The 13,134-nt window shown below is 47.0% G+C and overlaps 1 protein-coding gene across 1 annotated transcript; it reads left to right on the top strand.

Moving 5' to 3' along the window:
* The first annotated feature begins 1,908 nt into the window (after positions 1-1,908).
* On the top strand, positions 1,909-13,130 carry podn (podocan). Its single transcript, XM_041039608.1, has 12 exons — positions 1,909-2,149; positions 2,714-2,808; positions 4,005-4,292; positions 4,413-4,506; positions 6,033-6,097; positions 7,602-7,711; positions 7,801-7,957; positions 8,125-8,240; positions 8,445-8,658; positions 8,825-9,268; positions 10,564-10,712; positions 11,614-13,130. Exons 3-12 carry the CDS (start codon positions 4,023-4,025, stop codon positions 11,768-11,770), a joined length of 1,776 nt encoding a protein of 591 aa, XP_040895542.1. The 5' UTR covers positions 1,909-2,149; positions 2,714-2,808; positions 4,005-4,022; the 3' UTR covers positions 11,771-13,130.
* The last annotated feature ends 4 nt before the right edge of the window (positions 13,131-13,134 follow it).

Below are 13,134 nucleotides of genomic sequence, written 5' to 3'. Positions count from 1 at the left end.
ATTAAAACCAGAGCAGAGAGCCTCTGTCAGCCTGAGAACACCAGCTCTCCACACCTGTGATCAAAGTGAGACTCAAAGCCCATCAGAGGGACCCAGTGTCCCCCACCCCTGTCCAAGCATTGACCCCTGTCCTCATTCTTCAGGCTGCAGTTCCAGTGCAGAGGGAGAGTTATGTTCCACAGACTCACTGCAGCAGCTCAGTGCTGAGTCCAGATGAAAACGTTTGCTCACCTTTAAATTTCAGACTTGACAGATAAATGTAGTAATCACTGATGGCGCCGTGCATTGTGTAGATGTCCCTGAATCTCTGTGAATCACTCACTTTGTATTAAAGGCAACTTTCACATTCCTGCTTCTAATGGAGGAACATCACAGGGTTTCTGGTAAATCAATAGAAAACTGTTTTTTTCAACTTCAGCAAACAATTTTCTCTAATAGGAACCAAATTATGTGGTGCTTACCTTGAAATGTCCAAAGAATCAGTTATTAAACACCATCCATGCAGAGGCAGAAAGAGGTTTAAACTTTAAGGTTGACAATCAAACTGTGAAGCAGGTGCCAAAGTTTAACGGCTGCTGAAGGTCTGTGCATTGGAACTCAGAGATCCACTACAGCGCATCTTCAACCCGAGCCAGCGATGGAGAGTCCTTCAGCTGTGGAAGACATCCTGCATCCTCCCAGGCCTGAAAACCCCCCCCACATAAACAGCTGAACGACTTCAGGCCGCTCGCCCTGACGTCACACGTGATGAAGACCACCTGACCACGGGCCTGCCACGCTCTCGACCCTCTGCAGTTCGTGTATCAGGAGAAGGTGGGAGTGGAGGACGCCATTGTCTGCTTGCTACACCGGTCCCTCTCTCACCCGGACAGGGGCAGTGGTGCTGTGAGGATTACATTGTTCTTCTCCAGCGCCTTCGACACCAGCATGGATCATGGACTACTTCACAGGTGGATCTCAGTATGTGTGACTGGGGGACTGTGGAGTTTGTACAGACTTACAAACACCTGGGACGGCAGCTGGATGATAACCTGGACTGGACTGCCAACACAGATGCTCTGTGGGAGAGGACAGAGCCGATTGGACTTCCTCAGAAGACTGATGTCCTTCAACATCTGCAAGAAGCTGCTGCAGACAAAAAAAATCAGCACAGCAAGAAAAGATGAGAAATAAGGCTCTAACCATTCCTCACACAGATTAGTAAAATAATTTTTAATCTGAAGCAGAAGGTAAGAAACAAGGTGGAAAAGTAAATAAGAAAGAAAAACAAAAACAAATCCACGTCTTTTAGCTGAAGCGTATTTTGATTATCCACGGTGATGAATCATTTCAAAACTCTTCTGGTTCATTGTAATGGTAGCAGATGTTCACACACTGTGCCTGAAAGGAGGTGGGCTGACTGAAAAAAATCCAGGACCACGTAGGAGCTCAGACCTCGTGCTGACGCCTCCTTTTGGCTGCGTCTCTTCCACTTTTTTATTTATTGTAGGAATATTCTGGACTCATCTGTGTCTTCCTCACATGAAAGTTATCTCAACATGTTTCTGTGAACAAACAGGAGCAGAAGCTTATTGATTGATCTTTGTATGTAGAATCTTTAACAACAATCTGCAGTACAGATGTTTCAGATTCAGAATACCCCAGAGAACCAGCCTGTGTTCAGCTGAACGTCCCAGATACAGCCACCCTGTCTGTTTGAAGTCATCCAGCCTTTAAGTGCATCCAAGTATTTCTTATCCTGAGTCTGCAGTATGATTATCATCTCAGCTGAATCGTGGGTTGGCGAGGTTTTGTTGAGTCTAGGAACTTTACCAAACTCCACCAAACCCAGCTTTCACAACACAAACGTAAACCATTTGAAGTGGAGAGACCTGCTGCTCTGAGGGAAAACAGAGAAAAACAGAAAGAATCTGTGATTCTGGCTCCCAGTCAGGTCAGAGCTGTCTCTCTTACTCACTCCCTTCCTTCTCACTCTCGTCTGTTCCCTTTCCTTTCTTTCTCTTAGCTTTCTCTCTCCCACTCCCACTGCTCTCTCACATCTGGAGGGTATCTGGTGTGGCTGTGGGACGCCTCGCCTGCTATGGGACAGCCTGTGTTTGGACTGGACGTCAGACTTCAGTGCATTTCAGCAAACGTTGTTCGGGAAGGGGTAAAGTACAGTATTTTACTGCTGCATGTTTTAATGGCGGCTGTTACGTTACAAGGAGCTTAGACTGAGCTTTAAGTGTCAGCGTCCTTCATCCATGCATGACAGTTGTGGTATGTGTATTTCAGACAGTCCAGACTCTTTCACAGAGGCAGCGTGCAACCTCTGCTGAGAGAGAGCAGAACAAAATGAGAACAAGATGACTTTTAAAACACTCAGCGTGTCTGTGAATAAAGAGTTTTTCAATTCTGAGGTAACATGAGAGTGTTTCTGAGTCCGGGATGCTGTGATGTTCTTGTTCTAACCAGACATCGTACAATAAGTGCACAGGGTTCTACTTTTCGTTGGCTGTGGGTGTGTGCACGCTGCTGTGTGGGTTGTGTGTGTGTGTGTTTACCACAGTGGTTCTGGTAGTTGTGGTGTGACACACAGCAGTGGCTCTGCTGGTGGACCTTTGCCTTTGGTGCCCACACTAGCCTGACACAAACGCTGCTGCGTTCACTCTGAAAATGAAGATGTGTGTCAGGGTTGTTGCTAATGTTCTTTTTGTGTTGTTTTTTGAATCAGCCTTGCAGTTGGTGAATAATCTTCAGTCTCTGCTGACTGAAGGTTCAGACGCAGCAGAGACGAGGAGCACAGAGCCGACTTTTATTTTCAGCCCGGTGCGTAAATGGTGCAAACCTCCATCAGTTTAATGTATTTTTACACAGAATGATACTGTTTTTTTTTTTGTTTGTTTGTTTACAGCACACAGGTTCATATCCCTGCTGTAAACTGTGCTGAGCAGATTCACTGGGTTTAAAAAGGATCACATTGAAAGCAGAGTTTTATTCTGTAGTATGGATCCTAGACTTCCCACAATGCCATTCAGAAGTGTCGTATCATTACTCCGTTCCTGGTCAATGCCCTCATCATTCAAACATCCTTAGTTTGTAGAGCCGACCTTCTGTAGTCTCAGACTCAGCGTGACAGAGCTGTGACTGCAGCATAAATACTCTGTCTGCTGGCTGGTATCAGAGCGCTGTGAGTCACTGGGTGGTAAACGCTTTAACCCTCAGCTGTGAACCATGTGCAATTTCAAAACGCCAGCTGAGCTGAGCTGGGAAGAGGTTCTGGGATTTTGGAGTGCTGTGGTGAGAGTGTGTGTTCTAACCTTTAGATTATCACTGTGGGGGTGTCTGATGAAGGTAAACCCACCATACGCAGGCGAATCAGAGGAATATATTCTGATTTCCCACCTTTATCACTAATTGCTGACGGAACAGTTCATAAATTCACTTTAGTTAAATCTGTCAAATGTATTAGTTTACATAAAACAGAGTGGGAAGCGGCCTGTGAGTGTTCGACTCAGCCTCAGGTGACTGAACAGGTGGCTCACCTGCCTCAATTACAAACATGCTGCATCACCAGCTCTGCTGTGCAGCGTTTTAACGTCCTTCAGCTCGTTGTTTTGGTTTCAAAGCCCAAAGTTTGATTTATGTTCCGTCTCTGTTCTCAGCACCATCATCATCATCATCATCATCATCACAGCCATTTTTTAACAGCTTTTTCTCTGCAATTAGCAGGTAACAAGAACCAGTCTGAGCTGGTCATGTGTGATTGACAGGCAGTAGGTACGCCTCCTCACACCTTAGGAGAAGCAGAGTAGTGCAAAATGATGATTGACAACACGATGCCACGCCCACCACTTTATCTGCGCTCGCTCAGCCAACACTCCATTAACAAAGTCCCAGAGTTTTAAAAACTACGACTTCAGTGTCCAAATGTTGCACACTGCAGCTTTTCCGTGGCTCTGTTCCCAGAAACCAAACACTGACCTGATGTTTTTCACTTCACTGTCCATGGTCTTGTGCAACAGGAGAGCTCAGCATTGGACATGTCCTTTCCCAAACATTCCGTCCTGCGGGCCCTGAGTGTGCTGCTCTTGGCCTGGGTTTTGGTGCGCTGCCAGGCTCCTCTTGAACCAGTGAAAGAGGAGGAGGCTGAGCCAATAAAGGAGGCTGCCACAGCGGTGACGAAGTCCGATCCGGTCCAGTGCCCGTCCGAGTGTAGCTGTACAGCAGAGGGGGCAGTGGACTGCGCTGGAGTCGACCTCATAGAGTTCCCTGCTGACTTATCTGAGAAAACCCGCCAGCTCTCTCTACAGGTCTCACACACACACACACAGACAGACAGACTGTAATACACGTGTACAGTTTGTGATTGAGCTCAGGAGTGAGGGAGTTACCTTTGTATTTACTGTCCATGTTTTGTCTCATCACACCAGAACAACAAAATCGAGGAGATAACGTTGGAGCACATTTCCCATCTGCATCAACTTGAGACTCTCAACCTTCAGAACAACTGGCTCAGCACGGATGGTAAACACTGTAACACAATCCAAACACCTGCGGGAGTCTGTTGAACATCAGGCTGGGACACACAGGACTGCTGGTTCCTGTTGTCAGAGGTCGGAGCCTCAGACTGTCAGGTGGATTTGGAGCAATAGTTATAAGTAATTAATCTGCCACTGAGCTGTCGTGTGTCAATACTGAGTGTAACTTCAGCTGTTCCCGTAACACCCGCTTAGTGGAGGACAACTGATGTGGGCATCAGATCCTGATCCTGAAAACTGACCCAGTTTCCACAGGATGGAATAGTTTTTAAAGCGTTGTCTTGATCTCAAATAAAATAGAAATTAAAAGACAAATGCATTAGCAACAAAAGACACTGTCTCTCAGTCCAGGTCTGGTTACCAGTAGCCTATGGCAGCTTAAGTTAACTAATGTTAGCTAACTTTAGTGAGACACTGCTGGGTGACTGACATTCACTGGCTCAGATGATTGACTTCTCTGCTTTACTTGAGTTACTTCCAGTGTTTACCGTTAGCTTGTAAGAGTCACAGTGTGTGTGGAAGAGCATAAAGAAATGCTCTGACATGCTAATTCTAGCAAGCAACATTGCAAGTCCACGACAGCTGTACGAGAGCTAATCCCTGTTTGGGAGCTACAGATGACACACTTTATATCCCTGTTCTAGCTTTGATATCTACACTCGCCACATAATACCAGCAACATACCAGCAACATACCAGCAACACACGAAACACCCAACATAGCTGCTGCTAGCAGCTGTTTGTTGCTGTGGGTTAAGCCTGTATTGTTGGTGGCAGCCGGCCATCACTCTCACTCTAACTGCAGCTTCCCACAGCAGTGTGAATTAAACATTCTGTAGTAATGGAGTACATGAGGTAAGAAGAAGGCATGAAGGAGAAATGACTTGATGTGTTTTTACTACTTGACATTTTATTTATTTATTTATTTATTTATTTATTTACCTTTTCAATCTAGAAGAAGTTCTTGCCAAATGCTAATCTTCTCCTGGGCTCGCCTGAAAAGCGCCCTGGGTGTGCCTGGACTCCACTTTACCCACGTGGCTCAAACATATGGTCAAATGTTCCAGCTGATGTTTTGTTCTTTACTAAAATCTTTAGAGCTAGAAGCCCAGAGTGTGTCACACACCCACTGATCTGTACCACAGCATCAGACTGAACACAGTGATGGGATCAGTTACTGATGTGGTCACTGATACGTGATGCTGCTGCTGCTTAGAGCAACATGAACAAACTGCATGATAACTATGAATTATTCAACTGAATAGAACATATTGAATTATCAAAGTGATGCACAGTTAGTATCCAGTAACCTTCAGTAAGTTTACCTGAGTTCCTTCTTTTGTGTTTGACATCGTCCCATAAAACAAATCAACAGTTTTTCCTGAGCTGCTCATGTAAACAGTGAGATTATTTTCATGTTTACAATGTGTTTGATAAAAGCGGCTTATGGTTGTGTTTTGGCTGCTGATGGCCAAACGTATTGATTAGGAACACACTGTGTTTCCCTTCACAGGCCTTGAAGATGAAGGTTTCGAGATGCTCGAGCAGCTGGCGTATTTATACTTGGCAAACAACAAGGTGAGTCATACACCAGGCTTTCAAATGTTCTCTCTGCTAACCTCAGCTGTGCTGACACGATGCACGGCAAGTTCATGGCTTACATGTTACAGCTCATCTCACCATTTTTCTTTTCTATTCTGTTCTATTCTGATGCACTGACATAGTGCCATCTGGCAGACAGAGGTGTCCACTCTCATACACTCTGTGTGAGCTTATGCTTGTAATGACTTGCAGTATGGCTGTGCCAGCTGGTCGGAGATAAAATGTGACTGACCCTTTTGGACACAGAGCCAGAGAGAAAAGATGGACAGATTTGTCTGTGCCTTCACAGGGATGAATAGGAAACAGGATGCAGGAAGAATAGAGGATTTTTTAAGTGCTCGCTAAGCCTCAAAGACACCCATGCTGCTTTAATCCATAAACCATATTATAAAGGAGAGAGCTCTAAATGAATATCTAATCTCACCAGTGCCTCTCGGATTTCTATATTCTCTGCTGTTTTGTGCAGTGTAGCTCCAGCTGTGGTAAAGTGTGCTCTTACATGAGGAGGTACACCAAACAGCATCTCTCCTCTGTAGCAAATCAAATAGTTCCTGCTTCTTTGGAGAAGCCAGACAGGTTGCATTAAATCAAATGTTGGAAATATGGAAAGAATCCAGGATAGTTTTAAACCATGAAACACGTAGTTTATCGATACGTTTCAGAATCACCCATATGACCATCACAAAAACTATCCACTGAGCATTTTCTGATCTGCCATCTCTGTGTCAGAGGTTATGAAAGTTGTGATTCTTCATGGCTGGAAAAAGTGGAGTAAGACTTTACAGCCAGGCGTATAGCTGTGTGAGGCTGCTCTGGGCTAAATGCTAACATGCTCACAGTGATAATGTTAACATGACAGTTTCATATTTTCAGGTATAATGTTCACCATGATCACCAGCTTACTTTGTGAGCATTTTAAACATTTGGTAAATAGAACTAAAGGCAAAGTCCAGCTGAGGCTGAAGGCGTCAACATTAGATTTCTGTTAGCATTCGATTATTCTTATGGTACGAGATGAAAAGTTAAAGGATCACGAAAGGTCTAATAATTCATCTTGAGGGGACAATGAATGTCAGTGATGTCATCCAGCTGACAATGCCAGAGGAAAGAAAGTCACGGGGTGCATTGTCTGGGAACTATGAATGTCTGTACTGGATTTATACTGGTCCTTCCAGAAGATCCAGTATTTGATAGATAATTGAAGAGTGTGACATTAGGGTTCATCCTCTTGTGAGCATGAATATCTGTAGGTTTTGTCAGAATCCTTCTCTCGGGATCAGAGTGGTGGACAGACTCATCTCTGCAGCCCCACAGCAAACATTGCTAAATACTTGTTTAAACTCGGGGAACGATTGTGGTTATAGTTCAAAGAAGTTTTGAGCTGTTGGCAGGAGGATGCAAACCACAGATTCCAGTGTCAGAGCCACTTACACACTGTGCACCCAGCACTGTAACAGGATCCTGCTTCTTGTGCTTTCAGCTTACTTCAGCACCAAAGGTCCTGCCTCCCTCTTTGGTTAGTGCTGATTTTGCTGCCAATCAGCTGGTACGGATCTACCCATACACGTTTGGCCATAAACCCAAACTGAGGTATGAATTTGTGTCTGTGTGAATGTGTCCCTTGCTCCTGGAATTATTTCCATTTACACATTGGCGTGTCCCTTCCTCATGGCTCCCAGGTCTGTGTATCTCCATAACAACAAGCTGACTGACTCAGGGCTTCCTGATCACATGTTCAATGGTTCTGAAAATCTGGAGATCCTCACCATGTCCAGCAACTTCCTGCGGGTTGTACCCAGGAGCCTGCCCTCCACCCTTTACCGTCTTCATCTGAAGGTACAGCACCTTTAACTCCACCACATTCCCTGGAGAGCAGATGAGCTCAGAGGAAACTACAAAGCTTTCCTGATTAAGTTTGCATTGATATGCTGGGAGCTGAAACAGGTCTGCTTCTTTTTATTCATGAATATGATTTTGACGGTAACATGCTGCTTTTGCTGCAGAGTAACAAGTTGGAGAAAATCCCAGCGGGAGCCTTTGACAACTTGTCAAACCTCAGGGAGCTGTATCTCCAAAACAACCTCCTCAGCAATGAAGGCATGGACAACGAGACTTTCAGGTGGACAGAATCCTCACTCACAAACCCCCAGTGGTTTACACATCCTAACATGTTGGTGCCATTGCCAAGTATTGTACTGCACAGCCTTGATTATTCATGGATTTCCGTGTGAAATGTCGTGTGTCAGCAGCAGAGAGAAAGCAGCACAGTGCAGGATGAGAGAGCTTTGATTTGATGGCTCTTCCTCTTCCTCTCTCCTGGCAGCCAGCTAACCAGCCTGGAGTGCCTGGACTTGTCAAACAACAACCTGAGCGTCGTCCCTAGGGGTCTGCCTCGAAATCTAGTGCTGCTGCACCTGGAGAAGAACTCTATCCGCAGCATCCCTGGAGACGCTCTTACCTCCGTCCGAAACCTTGAGTACCTGCTCCTCCACAACAACAAGCTCCGCTCGCGCTCCATCCATGCAGCTGCCTTCCAGGTACATGTGTGTTTCATGTAGCGTTCTTTCAGATCTCTCACAGAGCAGCGGACTCGATTTGATTTACTGTTTTCAGTGGTGAGAACACGTTGGAAGAGACTTAACTGTTTGACCTTATGCATGATAATGAGCCACCTGCTGAATCTTTAATTTGCACTTCGACCAGGGCTTGAAGAAGCTGCATACTCTGCACATGTACAACAATTTGCTGGAGCGGGTTCCCAGGGGCTTGCCTCGACGAGCCAAGACCCTGATGCTGCTCCACAACTCCATTTCTGAAATTGGCCGCAATGACCTGGCCCTGCTGTACACCCTGACGGAGCTCAACCTCAGCTACAACAAGCTGACCAGCCTGAAGGTGCACCGTGAGGCCTTCAGGAAGCTGCGTGTGCTGGAAAAACTGGACCTGTCAGGGAACAGCCTTCACTCCATGCCCCTGGGTCTTCCTCGCAGCCTGCAGGTGCTTGAAGTCAAGAACAACCAGCTCAACTCTGTCCCGGATGGTGCGCTGACGGGCATGGAGAAGCTACGCAAGCTCATCCTAAGTGACAACCAGCTGAAGCTGAACTCAGTCTACCAGGGAGCCTGGATGGAGCTCAGTGCTCTCACAGTGAGTATCTGCATCAGACACTAGCATAAGACTGTGACGTGGGGCTTCATAACCTGAACCTGAACTTTGTGAGGATGTGGCACCAGGTTTTCCACCTGCTTCCACTGTCTGCCATTAAAATATCAAAAGCAAGAAGGATTTTTATGCAAGTGACGTGGTTCTGGTGGTGCGGGGGACAGTGGACAGAGACCTGCTGGGGCTGAGGGAGGGGTGGACAGAGAGAGGGAGAGAAGGAGAGGGGGGGAGGGAGGGAGAGAAGGAGAGGGGGGGGGGGAGGGAGGGGGAGAGAGGAGGGGGGGCGGAGGGAGGGAGGGGGGGAGAGGGAGAGAGGGAGGGGGAGAGAGGAGAGGGAGGGGGGGCGGAGGGAGGGAGGGACGGAGGGAGGGAGGGAGAGAGGACAGAGGGAGGGAGAGAGAGAGAGAGGACAGAGGGAGGGAGAGGACAGAGAGGGAGGGAGGGAGGGAGGGGGAGAGAGGACAGAGGGATGGATGGAGGGAGGGGGAGAGGGGGGGCGGAGGGAGGGAGGGAGGGAGGGAGGGGGAGAGAGGACAGAGGGAGGGAGGGAGAGAGGACAGAGGGAGGGAGAGGACAGAGAGAGAGAGAGGGAGGGAGAGAGAGGGAGGGAGGGGGAGAGAGGACAGGGGGAGAGGGGGAGAGAGGACAGGGGGAGGGTGGGAGGGGGAGAGAGGACAGAGAGAGAGAGGGAGGGGGAGAGGGCGAGGGCGGGAGGGGGAGAGAGGACAGAGAGAGGGAGGGGAAGGGAGGGAGGGGGAGGGAGAGAGGGAGAGACAGAGGGGAGGACAGAGAAGTTGGGACTGCAGGTTTCATGCAGAGCAGGATTAAAGGTAATCAGAGGACAGTAACATTAGTAACAGGACTAATAACAATACAAACAATAACAACAACAGAACTAATGATGTCAGACTGATAGCAGGAGTAATAATAATAATAATTAATGAGGCTGAGGGTGAAACAGTCAGTCACCACCTGCTGTGTCACAGTACCACAGTTAGTCTCAGTCACCAGCAGCTGGTTTGGTAACGTGTTTAAAAGCTAAGCTGGCAGACATCACTGGGCTGTGGCTATTTCCTGGCAGGAGTATGCACCAGTGTAGCCCCGGTTTGTTACCGTACGTCTGGTTAACAGAGCTAACCACTGTTTTATCTAAAAGATGATTAACCAACATTTCCCAGGGTGCAGCTGTTTCCTGTTCAGGTACACACTGCACTAACCTCATCACACAGATCAGTGTGTTTCATCATGGTCATTATTTATGATGCATCTTGTGATTTTAGACATTAGATCTGTCTGGTAACCAGCTGACACACGTCCCCTCTGACCTGCCTGAGTCTCTGGAGTACCTGTACCTGCAGAGTAACCGCATCTCCAGTGTTCCTGCTTCAGCATTCGAAGGCACTCCGAACATCAAAGGCATCTTCCTCCGGTAACGGACACACACCGTTTCTTAGCCTCAGTCACGTTCCTGCTCACACTCAGCTCTCGATGTTCTTTCCACAGAAGAAGTGAGCAGGTGTTTAAGGCTCCATTCATGCTTCATGGTTGTTTGCATGTTTTACTTCAGACTAGCTGCACAGCACATGCAGGAGGAGGCAGCTCAGCACTTTATGGAAATGTGTGGGCGGCTCCTTACATAAGTTCCTTCTCCACTTGGATTGATCCCCGATCAGGAAATGATAACGTGTGACTGTCTGTGAGGAACTGTTGCTGTGCTTTAAACTGCTCTGCTACAGATGACACTGCTATCAATCTTCTAATCTAACTCTGGCCAAGAAAGTGAATGAGCACATTTTCCAGACTGTGGAATTCGTCATTGACAGTTCTGTGACTGAGACACTGAGATGTTACAGCAGTTCCAATGCTCCGTTTACATTTACAAACCCTGCTTTTAACTTTTCACATCATAGTTTCAGCTCGTCGTGTTCCAGTCTGTTACTAATCAGCTGAATTCCCTCTGTGCTGCACAATCCAGCCGAGCTTCATTCTGCAGTGATGCTGTATCTAATCTCTCCATCTCCTCTAACTTGTGCCTTCAGCACGTTTTCCACTGTGCTTTACTCCACATGGTGCAGGCTGATGCCCACAGGCTGCAGCTGTGTGTGTTCATTACAAATGGCATGTTCATGTGCACTGCATGCTGGCTGGTTGTTATCCCTCCATCCATCTGGACAGAGGAGATTCCAGGTGTTCCAGAGGTGTAAGGTGAGCTAACACCTGCTGCGGCTGCTGTTCAGTGTGACGTACCTTCCTGATCCTGTCAGCTAATGGCTGTGTTGATCAGCTGTCAGACGAGGAGAAATGTTTCACACACTTTCTGTCCTTTAAAGGTTTAACCGCCTGTCTGTGGACTCTGTGGACGAGAGCTCTTTCGCACACCTGTCCAACTTGCAAGTGCTGGACATTGGCACGGGAAACACTGACGTCCCCTTTAAAAGAGACGAGACAGATGGCGAGAAGATGATGGAGGAGGAGCAGGAGACTTAAGGCACGCTCTGTTAAACTGACATTGGACTGGATTGCATAAAGGACAGAAAGGGCTTTGCAATGGAATTGAACCTGTGAATGTCTCAGGTCCGTCATCGTGCTGAGCGGCAGAGTCTCATGTTTCTGGTGCAGGATACCGGATCAAGTTACTTTAGTTTCCATTTTATGGGCTGGTTTTATTGCATATCTTTATACCTGAGCTTTAATGTTTGTGTTTGGCTGTTGACATGCGACACCTGTCACCTACTTTGTGTTTTTGTACTTTATTCTAAAAATGACTTTGACAGAATCAGTGTGAATTCCTCACGTTTTATTAGAAAGGCTGTGAAACAGCAGGAGTGGCCAGATGAGCAGTGAGAGTCGGCCTGAGCTGGACTTCATCTCAGTTTCTTTATCCAGTTATTCATCTGTCTCTCAGTTTAAAGTAATGAATGAATGAGTGAATGAGTGGATGTGGCAGATCCCCGTCACAGGCCTGAGGTGACTTTGTTGTATCAACAATCAGAAAATCTCAAGGATTCGATTTATAAAGAAATCGAGGAACAACATGTGAGAAGCTTTAAAGTTAGAGTCCTTAAAAAGTTGAACACGGTCTGTGAGCACTGGCTGTGCTGGTGTCTGTGACCGTGGTTACAGGTGAGCTCGCTTTTCTCAGGTGGATTAAATGTGACACGTGTTTCAGTCCAACCAAACCCGTCGACTGTCTTCTTTCGGCTTTGGGACGTTATGAGTTCGCCTGTGACTTCGGTCGGTGCGTTCTTCTTCTGTTAGGAGACTGTAGAGTCAGCAGCACCTCTGCTGCCCCCTGTGGTCAGTGCTTTCTGTTACCACCAGTCACTACAGCTTCACATTACCCAGGACTGAGATCTGACGGGTGTAACTGTAGTAAAGGTTGATGAATGATTATTGATCGCAGTCGGATTGATCAGTATTATGTTTCTTTCAGCTGTGGTTGGCGTCGTGTTTCAGCTCCACTCTCACATCAGAAGGTGTTGAAGTGACAGATACACAGTCAGTGACATGACGTCAGCGTGTTCGTGATGGTCTTGTACCATGTTCCTGTGAATGAAGAAGCAGTGTGTGAAGCCTCCATCCAGGCTGCTGCTGCTCCGTCAGCCCACTCCTGTTTTACAAAGAAAGTACTCATCCTATTACACTCACTATATTACTATGAATACAGTGTCACTTTCACATACAGCAGTCGTCCAACACAGCAATAAATTATTTGAAAAGGCTGAAGAAGACTGTGCGTTTCCTAACGTTCACAGAACGTCTGACCAACGCTTCAGTGCCACTGCTCGTGTTGTCTCCAGTCTCGGTTTTCCTGCAGCTCTCTGGTTCTTTCTGAGGGGATTTCTCTCCCA

Source organism: Toxotes jaculatrix, chromosome 6, assembly GCF_017976425.1.
Source record: "Toxotes jaculatrix isolate fToxJac2 chromosome 6, fToxJac2.pri, whole genome shotgun sequence".
Classification (NCBI taxonomy): Eukaryota; Metazoa; Chordata; class Actinopteri; family Toxotidae; genus Toxotes; species Toxotes jaculatrix.
Note: the sequence above shows the minus strand (reverse complement) of the source record. Positions and strands in the feature narration are given on the sequence as shown.